At 40.1% G+C, this 19,044-nt stretch overlaps 1 protein-coding gene across 1 annotated transcript in view; it reads left to right on the top strand.

Moving 5' to 3' along the window:
• LOC137667920 (ALK tyrosine kinase receptor-like) overlaps positions 1-14,921 on the top strand; it is a 61,684-nt gene extending 46,763 nt beyond the window's left edge. The window contains exons 5-8 of the mRNA XM_068409536.1: positions 1,312-1,481; positions 12,434-12,528; positions 13,918-14,061; positions 14,812-14,921. Of these exons, the coding sequence (XP_068265637.1) occupies positions 1,312-1,481; positions 12,434-12,528; positions 13,918-14,061; positions 14,812-14,921 (519 nt within the window). The remainder of the gene's footprint in view (positions 1-1,311; positions 1,482-12,433; positions 12,529-13,917; positions 14,062-14,811) is intronic.
• Positions 14,922-19,044: the final 4,123 nt, after the last annotated feature.

The following is a 19,044-nucleotide window of genomic DNA, read 5'->3' as shown; positions in this document are numbered from 1 at the left end:
CAATATAATGGGTACCCAGAATTTTGTTTCAGCCACCTCAAAATTGTGAGCGTAAGCTAGGAATAATAGCAACACTTCTGTCCTTTTGACCCCTGAATCTGACTTGTCTGCCAGGACAGACTTACACCATGAGAGTGAAACAGCAAGCAAAATCTAGCAGTTGTGTTTTATGCTGAGAAATGGATATGAATATTCTATGCTATCAAAGCAAGAAAGTAAGTAATGTTATCAGGTATTCCTGTGTAAAATATAAATTTAATTCTTACCCTCCTGATTTAGGTGTTGGCTTTGAAGTGTTAAAAACCAGAGGACTATTTTTTAACATGCATGGATGCTAGATACTGTGCTGAACACTTTCTTATGTCCAAAAATCCATCGTTAGTGTAGCTTTAATAAACTCGTTCCTTCATCATTCTTGCCTCAACTGGTTATTGAGATGTGATCCAGCTCCTGCATGTAATATATATGTATTTTACTCATGCTCTTTATCAACAAAGAGCTAGCTCTTCTTCTTCTTCTCAAGAAAATTAGAAGACTATATTCGTATAATATGGATTCTGAGACCAGCCTGACGTAGAGGGGATTGTTTTTCTTTTCATACAATGAGAGAGAGAAAGTAATAAAATGAGAAAACTACATGAAATAATTTTACATGCAGGGAAAAATGCATAGAAATTGACTCAATTACATTAAACATAACAAAAATGTTAGAAAACCAGTTCCTGAAGGTATTTTAATTAATAAAAAGCCTAATTATTACTGAGCTTTAATTGGAAAGTCTGTAGAAACTTGGAAAGAGGTAAGAAAAAACTGATTTTTGAAAGGAGTATCTGAGGAATGAGGATGTGAATACTAGCAATGCTTGCTTATAGGAGCTATTCTCCCTGTGTTTTAGCTGCTGCCAGAATATAAAAGTTTATTGCTGTAAATGTTGTTAGTCTTAACTTGAATCTCTTAAGTGGCATCTTAGGGGAGTGTGATCTTTGTACTGCAGATAATAGAGGTATTAGCTTATCCCTTTGAAATTGCGGACACGTGTGAAAGCTAAAGCAGAGATGTTTTGGACTCAACATTACCAAACAGAAAGGCCTGTAGTTCCAATATTAAATAGCATATACTAAGTATTACAGGTTTCCACATCTGTGGAGTTTTCTAAAGGGATTACATGAGCATAAGGTAGGGAAAATCAACTTTTTGGTGATTACAAAACGAAATTTGGTGATTTACAAAGAAATGAAAGAAGAGTTGGGAATTTTGTTAACTTTGGATAATGTTTGTGATGTCTAATCTCATATGTTCTCTTTCTTCTAGCTACGAATGTCATGGCTCATCCATGGTGTCTTGCTGGGAAATATATCCCTGGTGATGGTCGAGAACAAGACAGGAAAGGAACAGAGCCAGATGTTCTGGCATTCAGATAACAGCGAAGGTTTGGGAATATGGCAGTGGATGATCTTACCTCTCCCAGATATACTGGATAGGTATGAGTCTCCTCATCATTCTCCTTCATGGTGATCAGTCATTTCATCACTACCTGGTGAAGAAAATGGCCAGCATCGTTCCTGAAGTGGTTCCCCCAGGGAGAGAAAGCACTTTGTCCCCAGGAGGTATCTTCTGTTACAGGCAGGGAATGAGAATAACTGAGTAATTAGAGCAAAGCACCCAATTTTAGAACTCCTGAGTGGTAGTCTTTGTTCACAAACTGGGTCACTGGGTAGTGTACAGCAAGGTGCTTAAACTTCTGTGTCTCCATTTCATTGAGTAGCAATAATCATTCTCCTCACATACTGTTTCATGTAGTATGTTTGATCCTCTTACGTGGTTTGCTGGAGTTGGATGTAAGTTCCATAGCTGATTTTTTTTTCTGGGTATCAAGGTCCCCAGTGTTCATTGTGTCTAGATCTGAGGATGAAAGAGATGGGAGAAGAACCTGCTGCAAATCAGACAAGGATGCATCTGAACACCTTTGTGTTAGCTGTAGCAGGAGGCTCAGCTTAGTAAAGGTTATATACAGTTATGAATACAGTTATGACTGTATTCTGGCTTTAAGCATAAAAGGTTTATCTGGTAGCATATGCTTAATCTGGTAGCATATGCTTATTTAAAAAGTGTTGTTTTAGCTGTTTCTTACAAGTCAGCTTTAAGGGAATACTCTGTTGTTCATTGTTTACTTTTTGTGTGTGCTCTGGCTTATGCTGTTTATAGAGAAGACACAGACATACTTCACCTCCTGCTGCCCTGGCCCTTAGGCTGTAAGATGCATCTACAATCTGTGTCATGAGCACTGGTGTCCTTTGTCTTTTTGGAAATCTGTGCCCTGGAAATAATGAATTTCATTAAGGGATAGTTTGCCTCATAAGAAGTTTGAACAAACATTGTATGAATGTGTCTTTTATCTTGCTGGCTCTGGGGGATGCACGTAGGCTGCAAATACAACAAGGACACTGCCAAGGCTTCGGTCCTGAATGTATAATTAATACGTGTGCGTCAAAGATTTTAAAAATATCAGCATTAGGCTTGTGCAGTCACTGCTGAAGCACCATTTGTAAAAATACCTGGTTGCTTCTTTCCCTTCAGCTGTGTTTCCTTTGAAGAATGGTATATTTTGCCATTATTATTAATGTGATTTATTTTCTAATGTTGCCAGGGGAATGTTTTGTACCTGAATTATTCTGTACTCTTATACTATTGCTTTGCTTTAAATTCTCTCTGGTTGCACAGTCAGGCAGAGAATACTTTGATCTTAGGAGCCAAGCTAGCAGTGGTTCACGTGGAATCACAGATCTAACTGATACGTGGTGCTGACTATTATGTATAAGGTGCTGACACCCTTACTTCCCCTTACTTACAGAGAAAGACAGCTGGGTTCACTGAGGGAAGGGATTTTGTGGAAGGTTAAGACATAAGCAAGGAAAACTTTGACGTTTTGGTGTCTCTTGAAAAGTTTTGTCCTTATTTATTCAAAGAAAGTGCACTATTTTAATGATTTTTTTTTCTAAGATTGATTTGGTTGAAACCAGTCCTTCCTGGGAAGGAAGAAATCTCCTGTGAGACCTGGAAATACTGCAAGCATCTTTCTCACCATCTTGAAACCTGTTTCTTAGGAAATCTGGACTGATGTACAAATTAGGAAGGAACTCTATGGAAGAGTACACTGAAATGGTACTGCGGAGACTGCAGAATATATACTTTGGAGATAAATGGCTGTTTTATTGAACTGTAAGAATTATTTAATTGATGGGAACACAATGCTGGTGCTGCTGAAAGCTTGCTGTGTCTGTCTCTTTCTAATTGGTTCCTGTGACAGTAGCTGTAAGGATCTGTGTTAGAGGCAGCATAATATTGCAGATATTCCTACAGAAGGAGCTGAAATTTTAAATCACCTCACAGAAGTAAAGCTTTTGAATAAAGCACACCAGTGTACCAGTTCCACACAAAATTAAAGCACATTCCATTGTGATTGGGAAGCTGAATGGAAAGTGTTATTAATAAAAAGATAATATGCTCTAAAACTGCTCAAAAGCATGCTTGTTCAAAAGCTGCTTAGCCATAATTTCCATGTTTGGCTTATGGCACTTCAAAGAATCATTAGGAAGACTTCCAAGAAATTAGATCAGCTCTATCTTTAGAAACAGACATTTCTTAAATGTTTTATATCCCTCAGGCTGTTGGGAGAAATTATGTTTTGGCAGAAAATCACAGCTAGAACATTTCAGGTGATTTGGCACGAACAGCAAGTAGGGAGGAGTATGACAAAGAAACTAAATTGGAACTGAGGGATGTTAGATTTCTAGCACGGCATTAGCCTGAGCAACCCTGACCGCATGCTTAATTTCCAAGAGTATAATGAGGAGAGGATTGTCTTCTTTCCTCCCATTTGATCCTTAGGAAAGCATCCAGTTGAAATTTCATCCTATGTCTTACCTTTTCTATGCGGACTTTAAAGAGGCTGAATTCCTGGCTTTTTACATCTTCCCAAAGTTAGCTGTCCTTCCTTGTTCTGGAAGGTGTTGGCAAAACAGTCTTGAGAGTGGGCTCATGTGGTGTGGAGGTTAATAGAGCTGTAACCTAATTCCAGATGCTCGGTATCTTCTGTGGATGGGGGAAGAAGGGCAAAGGGCCTGGTGAAGGATATGCCATCAAAGCACCTTCAATTAAAGAAGCCAGTTGTGGCCAAGAGCCCCTTGAACTCTTGGATGAACAGATTGTGCTTACCAGAGGCAAAAGGCAAAGTCTCCAGAAGTGCTGTATTTTAACTTGCCACTTAAATACACTCAACATGAACTGACAATCCTTACTATACTTCATTTGGCCCCCGTGGAGCCACCTACCCCTCCCTGAAGGACACGTTACCTGCAAATCAGATAATCTGCACAGATTAGTGAAAACTAGAGAATTGGTCATTTTTGCTTACTGGAATTTACACATTAATGCGGTGCTAAAGTATTTGGGTTGAGAGTAGTGTAGAGCACTGTGTTATTGTAAAATTGTTTTATTTGATGAACAATTACTATTTGTTTTCCAATGATAAGCGATGAGTCTGTTAAGAATTGTTCTTTTTTAACTTCACAGAAATGCAAGTAAGAAACAGTCTTGAAAGCTCTGTTGTAGTTGGTAGTTTGGGCTTGCTTTTTTTATACATTTGGTTTTAGTTAGTAAGTAAATGGGAGTTTAAATTTTAATAATGATATAGTCATGGGAATGTGGCAGCAAGAGCAAACAGAAGCCTGATGTAGTTGAAGATGAGTGATTTGTGTAGTTAATAATTAGACATTCTGTTAGTTTAACAGAATGGTTAAGGTATATCACATAGATAAAATAGAAGCGTGTGTAACAAAGTGATTGTCTGGAGCTTGCTGTAGGCTGATGCTTATTATCACCAAATCCACCTAGCAACTGTTTTGCTAGGCAGTGTAAAAGGTGGAAAAAAGATTAGCTCTAATAGGCTGAAGCTTGGCTGGAAAAGTAATGCTTTAAGAAACAAATTCTAATTCTCTTGATTTCTGCTCCCTTGGTGAAGCTGAGGCCAGCTATGTGGAGTGACATGTAGACTAAATGTTCTCTGCGGGTCTGTCTACCACCTGGCTGGAGTTGCCTGGAAGTGGACTCCACATGAGCCAGCCCCAGCCCAGCCCAGCTCTGGTCTTTTGAGGCCTATATTCTCTACTAAACCTGTCCTTTTCTGTAAAGATTTCACAGTAGCTTCTGTGAGAGGAACATTTTTACAAAAGGCAAGTATTAATAGCAACCTGTCCAACCTCAGTACAGTCTTCTGATAGAAGATTGTATAGACATATAAAAGGAATGTAAATGTGTCTACTGGTTAGAAAGATTTCCTTGGCTTCCTTCCTTCTTAAGTTTATTTTTTTGGCATTACAAAGTCTAAATTTGTAGCCAGTCTTAAGTAGTAGTGGCCAGATCATGGAACGACGAGTGAGAGGAGGAGTTTACTTGAGGTCCCTAGAAACTAAATTTTTAGTCATAAGTAGCAGCACCATTTGCCTTGTCACTGATAGCAAGGCTAGGCTCTATGTCCTTTTAACAGGGCAGCATGTTCAGAAAGTACAAAACAATTTTCTATTGATCCCATTGTGCTCAGAGAGATTCAAAATTATTTTCTTGCTGATGACCTTCTCCTGAACACGGATTGAGGAATTTTACTATGTTGGAAGAGACAAATATGGCTTACCTGGAAGGCTAGATATGGATGTGACCTTCCTGAGGAAGAAAGAAAAGAAGTCTACAATCTTAAGTTACCCCAGAAGGTGATATTCTATGGCAACAAGTCAAAATTCATGTCCAGATGGTTATACTTTCTTTCTTTAAACTGGCTGCTTTACCTATTCCAGTCTTGCTGGCTCACTGGATTTTTATGAACTGCACTGGTGCTCATCAGTTTTTTGTCTACATATCAAAGTGGGATTCCCTTTCAGTCCTCAGGAGTGAGACCCTTTGTTGTGTCTGGCTCCATCAACAGCTCTCATCTCAATGGCAGCCAAATGAGCCTCTCGCTCATTGCTGCAGTAAAATGACCAGTAGAAAGAAGTTGTCTCATAGTCATACCACTCTGCTGTATTTCTACCAGCTGTGGCTAAGCACTCTTCTTGTCTAATCATTTCTTCTTGCATTGCTCTGTCTTTCCCTCACACTGCTTTCAGATTTTCTTTCTAGTAAGTTTCTGGGCATCAGGTTTCCCACTGAGGAAGAAAAAGAAAAGGAAAGTTCTTGGCAACATTTTGTACCCAGAGACCTGGTTGTCTCCTGTTGTTCCAGAACTTTCTTCCCATTCTGCTATGAAGAAACAAGGACCTTCCATATAAGATAGATATATGTCTCCCTACACATTACCACATATATATTCATTGGTCACATCTATACCCAGATCTCCTTATTCTTTCTTCTTATATCCATCCAGCAAGCCCAGCATCTGTTGCTCCGATGTGGTCCCACATCTTGTTAAAATCAGAGTGAGACTTTAATGCCCATATCACTGCTCTTCTACTCTATAGCATTAACTATATCTGCTATCGTCCTCCTTTTGAAATAGAGTTATTCTGCTGAAGGCTGTTCTGTTCATCTGAAAAAGCGGGTTTTGGTGACTGTGTGCAGAGTACCTGTGGCAGATTTTGTACGTGTATATATTCAGCATGGTTGCCTTTAATAACACCTTTGAACCTCAACCTTTATTACTGGCTATTAAGCAACTTCCTGCATGGCAATTCTGTCACTGTAACTGAGTTTGGTTAACATGCTTATATTTCTCCAAATAATCTCATTTCACCTAAGTATGTCTTTTATCCCGAATAGTAAGTATTCCTTTGTGAAGTGAGCTAACAATGCATCATTTGTAACAGAGAAGTTAATGGGAATCTGAACGTAATAAGGGTTAGTGACCTGAAACTTCTCCGTTCCGTAAGTACCTCGGTCTCAAGCAGGTTCAGCCGTAATTATTTTAGCTAGGTAGAGAGAGAAATCAGTTCCATCAGAGGCGAAACATTACAAGTTATGAAATGGGATCTGTACGTACAGGCACGCTGTGATCGTGTCACTGCATGGGGGTTGGAGTACAGAGGATATTAGCATTCAATCTTGGTTAATAATCCCTATCTTTATGATAAAAAGAAAAAAAATAATGATTATGAGCCTTTCTAGCATGAAGACAGCTGCCTGAGTCTGGCTAATGGAAACCTGAACTGTCTGCATGAGCCAGGGACAATATTTAGGTGGAATTCAGAGTTGTTACTGAAGGGAGAGAGCTGCAGATTTTGCACAAAATCAGCTTTCTGTGGTCTTCAATTCAAGGAGAACGTTTTTTATTTTCCTTCAAACAGAAGAGGATATAATACAACCAAAAGCTAACATTTCTGGGCAGTGAAGACCTAAAAATTGATGTAAGCAAAAACGTTTGTCCTCATGGAGGCTATACCAATGTATTTATAGATGTAGCTCTATATTTCCCTCTGTAAATAAGCCCCAGATATTTTTGGGGGAACCAGTCTTCTGTTAGGATCAAGAAAAAAATAAGTAAGCAAAAAGAACCAGCTGAACAGAAAATCCAGGATGATGTGATGAAGGTCAAATACTGACCACACTGAAATAAAACACAAGATATAAAGATCCTGAGGAATGGGGAAGATTACAGCCCAGAAGCTTTAATGTTATCCTGTTTCTGTCGGATTTAGCTGAGTTGGAATATGCTTGGTCCTACCTTTCAAGGAACTATTCATCTGGATTCAGTTTTCGCAGGTTGGGCCAAAGAAACAAACCAAAAAAAGCTTGTTTGTTATGCCTTTGGGGCCATTTCTTATCTGTGACTGAAATATTTGATCAGTAGTCACCCCTGAGTGGTTTTTGAATTTATGTAAAACTTGTATCCTTTAGACAGCCAAACTCATGTTCCCCAAAGGGGACATTTGAATTAGGGGTTTTTTGTCCACCTGTTACAGCATTTCCCATCTGCCTCAAACAGATTTTTTTAAAAAACAAAACAAAACAAAACCCCTTTGTGTGAGTTGCATTCACAGCTCAGCTGACGCTCAACTCTGCGTGATGTAACTTGTACTTCCCAGTTGTCATACATCTAAGGAACTTTTTTCTAGCTGTGCTCCTGAGGTCAAGTAGGACAAAAGAAGAGACAGAGAAGAAGTAATTTCCAACAGTCCTGAAGTAACAATTTTTCTAATATCCAAACCATTAAGGCCTTTTGTGGCAGCCATATTTTTGTTCCTATGGGGAAATCTAGCTTACAAACACAGACTTATCTGATGGGGATTTGGGTTCCACGTGAGGAAGTTGCCGGGCTTTATTAAGCAGCAAAGTCACAACAAACTTGCCAGCCCTAATTTTGCTGCTCCTGTGTAACTGTGTTCAGGAATACTCTTTCATGGCCATCCGCCACAGCATCTGTATTTGCAGTGAATACGTCTACACAGTGCTGTGGACCAGTATCTGTGCTGTATAGGTGCCAGTTGAAGTACTGGATGTGCAGTCAGCATACCCCACTTCAATCTGTGCAAAAATATGAGTGAGACGTTGTTACCTCCATTGTTATACTGAGTCGCTGCAATAACATACGCTTCTGGTGTTTCAGTGGCAGCTTTCACGAAAGTCGAAGGGAGTTGTTTCATTGATTTCAGGGATCAAACAGAAAGAATAAAAAGGGAGGGGGCAAGGAAATGAGACTGTCTGTGGGGTTTTTTCCATCTCACTGATGTGTGACATTTCCATCTTCAGTTTTGATTAAATTTCCCTTAATTAGCCCATTAAGCTAAAACCACCAAAGCTAATGATTGAAATGTTGGTTAACTGATGATCTTGTTTCAATGGAATTTGAAAGACATCATCTTTCTAAATTAATAGTGGCATTAAACTGGAGAAGAGAAAAAGATGAACTATTTGTTGCAGAAATGCTGGTCTCAAGAGGAGATTTGTACTGAAACTGCATTCATATTATAAAAAAAATCAGATTAATAGACAACTAGAGCAAGCACTGATGGTCCTAACAGTGTTTGACGTGCACATGATTTTTATGTTTTGGAGGCATTTCTGTCATTTTTTTCATCTCTGGTGAACTTCAGGAAACTTCTCAAGTGGTTTGGTCCCAGTGCTCCTGCAGGTGAAATCAGCAAGGCTGTCTCATAACTTGAATGAACTGTAAATAAAAGAAAAATGCAACCTATTACATTCCTATATGGGCACATTAGATGGCACTCCCTTCAATGACAGAAATACTGGTTTGTATCATGTCTTTCTGTTCTTAGGGACTGAACATTTGATAATTCTCATAACAACAACCCTTCATTGTCTGAAGAGGCATGACATGAACAGTGTATCAAAGAATAACACCTTGGGGCATAAAGCTTAGGTTCTGCCAAGGAAATTGCCTGAAGCTATTTTCAGAAGTATTTAGTTGCTGTGTACAAAGAAGGTGTGTAGTCATCCTGGCAGAAGTATCTGTCTTTTCTTTTATGCAACCTGTGCTAAAGTCTGCAGAAGTGGAGGGAAAAGCTGACGTGGAGGACCATGTCTAAGAACTGCTCATTTCTCTTTGTAATTCATTTCCCAGCCTCAGTTTAGCACCTTACAAACATAAGTACACATCAAAATGTCCACATCTCCAAGAGGCATCTAGTGTGCACACCCAGGAAACAGGCCAGAGATCAAATGTGTCAGAGACTCAGCTCCAGTAGTCCCTTCAATGTGGCACCAAGGTTCACTGTGTGCAGAGCATTGATTTTCAGACACAGCCAACTGAAAGATGTGTAGCTGAATCCATTTCCACCTTACCTCTTCCTGGTGGTTTCAGCAGCACACAACAGGGAGGGAAAAGCTTCTGCTGAGCTATAACCTGTAGTTTACAGCCCAAGGTAGGTCCTGGTTCTCCATAACATACTACACTGTGACCTGTGGTGGTTCAGGACCTGTTTCACATATGGTTCAGTCATCTCTTCTGCTGACACAGTAACTTACAGGAAAAAGTAGATCATAGCCCACTTTGTCTGTCCAACAGCTTTTGTTTAAGACTCACATGGCATGTCTCAAATGGAACAGTTTATACTTATGCTAGATGAAGTGTTGTGGGATGTCAGCTGTGGAGCAAACAGGAGGAGGAGGCAGGGAGAGGACATCTGATGTACTTGGAAGCCAGTTTAACATCCAAGGATTTTATATTCCTTCCAGTTCTCCTCCTAGACATCACCCACAATGGGTTTCAGGTATACAAACGAAGAACTGTGAGGCTTCTGGCAAAGTCAAACTGCAGTTGCACTTTTTGTGGATTGGGAAGGCAAAAAATACACTTTTGTGATCTTCAGATTAGTTTGGACGGAGCTGCTGCCTTTTGAGCTGATAAAGATGGATCATTTAGCAAGGAAAATTTGTCTTGCTCTTTGGAGTTTCCTTTTATGTTAGGGATACTCTTCCTTCACCATATCCACTGTTCTTTGTGTCAATCACCTTCTCTTTCATAGCAGCTGCTCCTGTCTTTAGAACATAAAAAGTCAGTTTTAGGAAAGTCTCTCCGCATGTCCAAGGAGTGAGAAATTTCAGTATTGAAGCATCATTGTTTTACTTTACCAGAAATAAAGGAGGAACACTGTTACTATATCAACTCTTTCTTGTTGTGAACGTACTGTGTTCTGTTCTAAACCCTTTGCACCTTTCAGGGGCTGCCAGGGCCTTTTCTGTTTGAAGTTTTTGCTTTGGTTGGATCAGCTTTTTTGACTATGTCCTCATCTGTAGCTTAGGAAGAGCACCAGTCGCAGAAGAAAATGACACTTCAATCTAGATATCCTCAAAAGGCGCATCTATCCCTGGGGTCCGTTTTAGCTTGTGTGCCAGACCTCACTGTCATCACTGGTGGTGGAAGCTGCACTGTATTTGAGAACAACATGGAAGTTGGTTATGTTTGTTGACAGAGTCAGGTGTCTGAAACAGTCAAAACCCTCATTCAAAACACAGGAATGTGCTGTCCCGAAGTAAATGTACATATGAGCAGAGAAGCTTCACTTGAATTTTGTTTTGTGAGGTTGGTTTGTTGGTAAAGGAGAGGTAGGTTTTAAAACAGTAGGAGACAACAAGACTAATGTAAGAATACTGATAGACAAAAAGCTGAGAGAAAATATTTTAGTCCCAGTACTGTGCATAAAGGACTAAAGTCTGTGAGAAGAAAAAAGTTCTGCTGGTGTTTAGATTCTTGCTGCAGTGAAGGGACAGGATTTCTACAGCCTTTCTAAATAAATAGGACTGCTCCTCAAAAATACCTTGCTCTGTCATCAGTTTCTCATCTAAACTGGAACACCTGCAAGAATCCACATTCTGGCTAAACGCTTATATCTAAAAGAGCAGGAACCATCAGCCATAGATCTACGTTAAAGAGACCCATGAATGGCTTAACTTCTACTGGTGTAAAACATCAGGATACAACAGAGAATGAGGTTTAAATAATATTTTATATTCTCTTGCAGCTTGTTCTACAGTGTATGATAGTTTCACATTTTATACTCTTGATGCAACCTCTCAGCATTGTGTCTCACTTCTGGGCCATGGTCGGCTGCTTTCAGAAATTATTCTCTTTCCTAAGCAGAGTATTATGATTTTATGTGGCAGATATGCATTGGGAGAACATGAACTTGCTAAGCTAAGAGAAAATCTAAATCCATGAGTGCACTAAATTAATGCGTGGTCAATATACTATCAGATTTGAAGTATTTCATTGTGGGTTATGTTTGCTCTTCCTGTTGACTTGTAATATCACTGAAGATGAATTTACAGTGATGTTACGGTGGTCTTCCTGGCAAAAGCCAGCTGAAAGTGTGGAAGTGATTTAACGCAAACCTGCTCAGCTCCTACAAGGAGATAATGAATTCTACTCTTTGTATGGACTACTGGGTGTCAGTTCCTCTCTTTTGTGACTGCCAGGACTGTTAGATATCCTTTGCCTTCTAGAGGGCGGATCAACACCAAATACTTTCTAAACTGATTTCAGCCTTTGATTACCAGTTCCTTTCAGAAACTCCAAATGACTTCAGGAGCCCCAGTATACTTATTTTTCTTAACACTTTAGGGTGTAAATCGCTTGTGAGAATAAAATCACTTAGACACCTGTTTAGGTTTTTTTGTGCCAGAAGCCAGGGGACTTTATTTGCTGACCTGACACCCGTTCACACACATATTTGCACCTGCTTCAGGTTGTATGCCTCTAGAGGGAAGAGGGGCTGTATTATTTTTTCTGTCTAACTATATTCATGTACAGCTCCCCTCCTCAGATCGTCTTTGCTTGTTAGGGGTGAGGATACTTTCTCTGTCAATTTAAAATTTTTATATGTGAAAAAAATAGCTTTTTCCCTCCCATTCTAAAACTGCTTTAATTGCGAAGAGCTCTGAGTTTCATCTCTTTAACAGAATTTAATCCCTGTTCTTCCAATCTGTGCAGGTTTTGGTTTCAGATCATCGCTTCATGGGAAGAAGGATCTGATGCCATTATTGCTTTTGACAATGTCTCCCTTAGTCTGGACTGTTATTTAACAAGTAAGTTTTCCTTTTATCTGCAAGTGACTTGTCTTTTATTTGCCATGTAATTGAAATTTGGAAAGGGGTTGGAACTGTGGGGAAGGGATTGGGCGTTGTTATCTTCAAAAGACTCTTGAAATGTGAAGGTATGATTCAGAAATACCTGTGCTTAGATGGAGGAGACTGTTCAGATGCATACCTTATTAGTGGAGCCGGCCAGTGAATGGGTTCCGAGTTTGGCAGTAAATGGGTAGTAAGACATATGGTGTGGGAGAGTCAGCTTCCAGCTGAGGCAGTAGCATCACCTGTCCACCCAGGCTGATGCACAAGCCAGTCTGTGATTATAGAGTTCCACATGACCTGGTTTGCTGTGTGACAGTTATCAAAATGAATGACAGTTGGACTCTGGCTAAGGAAAGACAGGCATCCTATGACTGACACTAACTTTGCAATAACATTGGGCACAATACTCCAGTTAAATTAGAACAAGGTTATTTTATTTGGACTGACATGCATTTAAGTCTGAATCAGAAACTAGGATCTTCATTCTCTCCTGCTCTTGGGAAAAATTTGGATTCTGATCCAGACTTTGTGATTGACTGGCCTCGAGAATATGCCCAGTCTATACCTCTGCTGCCAGATTTCACCCCATTTAGTTTTTTATTGAACATTTGTGTCTGGCTCATCTTTCACAGTCTCATGCATAGTGAATTGCTTAATTTGTAAGTGTCCAATGATCTGTCACTCTATACCTCAGACCGACAGCTTACATGAGGATTGGAGGATTGCTGCTTAGAACACATGAAACTTCTACCTTGGGCTGAGCAGTAGAACTTAAGTGTGTTCTTTCATCTCCTGGGCTTGAATCTACAATCTCTGTAGCCCTGTTCAGATTGAAAACCTCTAAGCTACTTCTTCATCCAGCAGCAGTCAATGTTTCATCTGCTTTGTATTATGTTAATTTGCATTGGCTGGGGCTGTGAGTCTTTCCATTTACACAGTGATACCCCTTGGTTTCTGTGCACGTAAGTACAATGTACCTCAGGTACCCATATTCTAAAGAGATCTTAAAATTAGGCTGTAATTAAAAAAGATTGCACAAACTCTTACTGGCTAAAAGAGAAACTTTCTAACAGTTGCTAAAGATTGTATTCTGTATTTCTGCTTTGTGTCTTCATTCACTTGCTGTCTTGCCCACCACTCACCCCTGTTTATTTTTCTTTTGTCACAGTAGGACAAAATGGAAAGTCAATCTGCATTTTCCTTTTAGTACTGTTCTATCCTATGACTGCAGACTCTTGTTCTCAGCAGAGAAGCCTCCAGCCCTTAATTTAGCTTCAGTTTTGGATTACATACTGACTCAGCCACCCTCAGTGATAAACCAATCTGTGACTTCCTGTTTTGTAGTCAGTGGAGAGAAGACACCTCGAGGTATCACTCCAGACTCAAGCAATTTGCTTACCAGTAGAGGTGGCCAGAAGAAGTTTGGATGGGAACAAAAGCTTCTGGGAAATCTCCAACTCAACACTGCCCCCATTTCTGGTCCAGCAGGTAATTGTCTGGCCTGAGAAGCATTTTCAGACAACAGTGATTTCCAACTAGTACAGATTTCAGTTAGGTGTGGCTAAATGCAACATGATTCCTCTATTTTTTCTTTTACCAAAGCCTTTGTTCAGAGCTTTTCCCAAGTCCTTTACAAACAAAACAAAACAAAACACGCTCTAGAAAGCAATTACCTTTAGCTGTTAACTGTTACTTGGATTTCGATTGCAAGCTGGTGAAAAAAAGAACCAGAGGGAGCCTCTTCTTGAAGTAAAAAGTGCTTCTAAACTGTAAGGCAGGTTTGTTTGGTGTCATGGTCATTTAAAAATAGGCAGGAATCAAAGTGAAGTGTCCAAATTGACTGAGTCCAACATGTGGTGATCTGAACCCCAACCTCTAGTTAGTAAAGGCTTGGTTTGAAATAACATAGCTTCACTTTTTCAGTAATATTTTCATTGCCAATTTAAAAGAGTACAGCATTGGACTTTGTTTTAAAAACATGATTTTTAGTTAGTTAGAAATGTCAGTCTTGTATGGTCAATATTATTTTATTGTCCCCTGTCCCTGAGCTCCCCTTTCCAGCTTAACTCTAGTGTGGGCCAAATAGATGCAAGATTTCCATTCCTTCCCCCTCATGTCACTGTCTCCCAAATGTTTGTTTCTTCCCTCTCCCAGGTTGCCTGCACATTCACAGTATCTGTTTTGGGCTCTACACATGCATTTCTGTTTCAGTCTGCTTCCTTTCCTCCTCCTTGCCAGCTTCTCTTCCTGATTTGATTCAGGTGGCCACAATCTCCAGCCTACCTGTGGGAGCAGAGCTGACCATGGAAATGAGAGGTGACTCCAGGAGAGACAAGCACTTGCTATAAGTGCCACCCTGATCACTGTGTGCAGCTGTTTCTCTTCACTTAGGGCTAGCTAGTTACCTGCCAATTTGAAATACTACCCCTCTTAAGGTGGAGGACAGGGGTGTGGTTGGTATATGCTTCCTTTACTTTGTTGGTAAGTCCAGGGATTTGTTCCTGCTGCCTCCTCTCCCACTCCTCTATCTTAGAAAGTCTTGTTTGAGTTTGTTCTATTCTAGGCTGTGTTTCACTTTGCTACCTGCAGTGTACTGTTGAAATACATGAACTAGCGGTGTTAGCTCTGACATCAACAGCAGTCTGGTCAGTGTGGTCAAAAGCTCCACACAGTCTTCAAAGCCTGCCTGAAAACCTGGATGTATTAGCCCACTCCATGCTGCTGTAGCAGGGCAGCTGCTGGTACCTGAACTCTCTTGTGAAGCGAGCTCTGGCAGTAGAGGATGATGATGCAGTCTGCAATGTAGGCCAAGAGTTGCCATCAAGTGGAGTTTATTGATATTTTATGTATTGAGCATCATAGAGAAAGCAAAGTGCAGGTGCACTGATGGGAGCCTCAGGAGAATGAGACAGAGGGAATGAGCCATAGGAGGGGATGCTGGGCTGGGTGGACCTGTGCTATAGCTATAAAGGGTATGTCTAGCTCTGTTACAGATGTCGGTTGTGAGCTTGGACTGGTCACAAAGGTATAATTTCCAAAAAGACACTTACGTCTTCTTTGCAGATCCTTTGAAGTGTTCCCTTCTGTATCTGTATCTCCATTTCCTGCCTGTAAGTGGAGCCACTTTTTACTTTTAAGTGCTTTCAGTATTGCTCTTGTGTCAGTGATCTTGTGGTAGGATCCATACATAGGTGTAGATTATGGACTTCTGGCTGACTTTCCATAGCAATGTCAATGCTTAGGTGGTGATGTAGTTCCCTAAGGCAGCTATACATTTCCTTCCAGGGTACCTACTGTTTTAGTAATAAAAAAGCCATTAGATATCAGGTTCAGATTGGAGAATGGCCTGAAGTTTGGATACAAAATTAATGTAAAGGGGGTCTGTGGGTGTTTGGCTAGAAATCTTGTGGCTGTAGGATTCCTCAAGGATTTTGTTACCTCCTACTTCTCACTAGACCTGAAACAATGGAACATCTTCTAGCTTTTCTGCTCCCTGTCCTGTCTGAGGAATGCCATTTAAAGAAATGCTTGGATAGTAGAAATAATGGGAGTCAAATTGCATGGGGATAGAAGAGAAGTTCACCAAGGTACTTTGAGCAATTCAAATAATTTGTTATGACCTTGGGGTGAAAATTCAAGGCAATTCCTGTGGTATCTAAGCCAGCTTGCCTAATTTCTGTGCTTGACCCTTGGTCCTGTTCACGTTCTGTCTAAAATTGTCTCCAGCCCTTGAGGTTTGAAGTCACTCCTACAGCAATTTTCTCCCCTTTGTGCCCTCTGTGTAGACAGGGCAGAAATCAGAGAAGCTAAGCTGCAGCTTCTTGCAGTGGGAAGTCATTGCATTTCTGAGGGTCTCCACAGCACCGAATCACCTTTTCCTTTGTGTTGCTGAGTCCCTGCTCTCAGTAAACACTGCAGATGCTTGTCTGGTTCCGGGGCTATGCATTTTACCCAGCTTTAATCTTGTTTCTTTCTGCATCCTGTAATGCATTTAAGAAACCTCAGGCTGAGTCTGTCAAGGCCTTTACTTTGATGGCCACGTGATTACTGTTATGCGAGTGAATCAACAGCATCAGAGCCACCCTGAAGTCCCATAGACTGCATTGACCAATATGAGCTCAGCTAAAAGTACTTACAGCTAATGTGATCTTTGGCTTGTGTGATGGATCACAGGCTATAATATTTCCTTCTTAAGAAATCATATTAAAACAAAGAACTGTGTTCCTATAGCTGAGGAGACAACAGGATAATAAAATGCCCTCCCCAAGTCCCCAAGCCAGCTCAGCCTACTTAGCAGGAAGTACAATCTGAAAGACAGGTACAACTTTGTTTACATGACAGTAAATCCAAAGAAGCTTCATTGCTTTCAAGGGTATGGGCCTTGATTTGCTCCTTTGTAACCCAGAACAACCTCTTACATGCACCTGCTGGTTTTGCCTGTGCTTGGAAATCCACTTTCAGCAGAAGCGATAGTCATCACCACCAGCCTCCTCGTCCTCTCTCTTCTCAGGCCCCATACCCAGTGAATTACTTCTTCAGCCTTGCCATTGCTTACCATGGCTTGACATGCCTCCAGGATATGTACATCAAAGGTTCAAAACACATAACGTAGCCACTCTGTGAAAGATCCTAAAGCTTCCAGAAATCTGTTAAACACTGTCATGTGTCACACATGGGATGATGAATCCACTGTGTAGAGAATAAGACCCAAAATTGCTACAACTAATGTGGTGGTATCGCTCTCTGAAGTTTCTTGATGATGACAAGGACCAATACAGAAAAATTCCTGTAGGTTTCAAGTCACACAGTTACTTGCAGTGCAAGGTGGCCATTAGATAGACGATCGTGAAGCAACACAAATGCTTTCCTTTTCAATTAATTAATGACGTGTTATTTGCTGACATGCCAGCTTCTTGCTGAAAAGTTGCAGGTGAAACTTGATTCTAAAAGAAGCCTGCAAAAAAGTTGTAAGAAAACCTGTGTATACCAGAAGACTGAAACAACTTCAGTGGAACCAGGATTTTTCATTGAAATAGTTAAATCTGTGCACTGTTTATTTTGATGTAAACCAAGCTTACTTTGGCTTCATTTTTAAATTGATTAGGTATTAGTTTAAGTAAAACTGAAAGCTGCTCAAACCATAGCATTTCTCTACAGGGAGTTTAACTACCAATTAAAAAGCCAATTTATATCAAACCAGTGCAATTTCCTTTTATAGACAAGGCCAGAATATGGGAAATTCAGGCATATAAAGATACAGTGAGCAATAATGAGGAACTCTAGGTAAACAAATTACTATCATGGAAACTGGAGGAGACAAAATAGGTTTCTCAGTAGGCGAAAGGAGATAACAAGACACAGAGCAATCAAGCTTTAATTAAAGATTTCTGGTGCTTCTGAATAGGCTGTAAATACCATGAGGATAGCCTCTCTTTTGATGTTTCAACTTCTTATCTGTCCCACTGACAACTTACTCGTGTCAGGGCATACAGTACAAAAATGGTGTGTTGTGAAATGTACAAAAAGATTAACCTTTTTTCCTCTCAAATCCTGCATTGTTTTGCCCCATCTGATCTGCATATGCACCAGCCATTGTATGACCATGATTTCTTGCATGGAAACTATCATCAAATCATTTTCTCATCCAGACTAGATTACTGTCTTCCTTCAGCTCCGGTCTCTTCCTCACAACACTTAGTGTTTGCACAGATTTTGTCTTTTGCATCAGGGAGAGTCCTCTTACGAGTATTTATGTGGCTGTTTCTCGGAAGAACTCTGAGTCACATTAGTTAATCACATGAAAGAGCTGAAAGGAACAGCGGAGCGAGTATTAAGTAAAAGAAAATTACATTTGGTTGCTCTTTGTGTGCAATTATACTAACTGAACTGTTGGCATAATGCAATAAAGGTATCTGCAGAATTGTATTTTTGTATTAAGCATCAATTAACACAGTGAATAACAGCTCAGTGCCCTCCCCCCAGTAAAAGTAGCATCCTGAACAGTGATAGAAAATGTTCAGAGACAGATGGTGGGATCTCAGATTATGTAGGCCTGAATTTCTTTATTGCAGTGTTTACACTTCTTTTCTCTGTAGGACTGAAAATAGCAAAGGTGCAATACTGAAAATCAACATACAACCAGATCCCAATGTAGCAAAGTTGAATTGGCATAAATGCTCTCCAGAGTTAATCATACAATTGAAATAAACAGGGCAGTTTACACATTTTAGACCTAAATTTTAAAGCTGCCCAGTCTTAAGAATAGCAGTATAAATTGTGCAGAAACTGCTATAAATCTCAGGAAAGGTTTTGAAATAGTTTTGACACCTCCACCCAACTTGATCTTTGTTATCCAACATGCATTTCTACTATCATTTGTAATTGTGAACAAATGAATTCCAAAAACTTAGTAGCATGTCTCACTTAACACCCTTTATGGAAGACTCCTGCTACCTCTTTAAGTGAAATATA

This window comes from Nyctibius grandis, chromosome 1, assembly GCF_013368605.1.
Source record: "Nyctibius grandis isolate bNycGra1 chromosome 1, bNycGra1.pri, whole genome shotgun sequence".
In the NCBI taxonomy this organism is placed as follows: Eukaryota; Metazoa; Chordata; class Aves; order Nyctibiiformes; family Nyctibiidae; genus Nyctibius; species Nyctibius grandis.
This window is presented reverse-complemented; position numbering and strand designations above follow the sequence as displayed.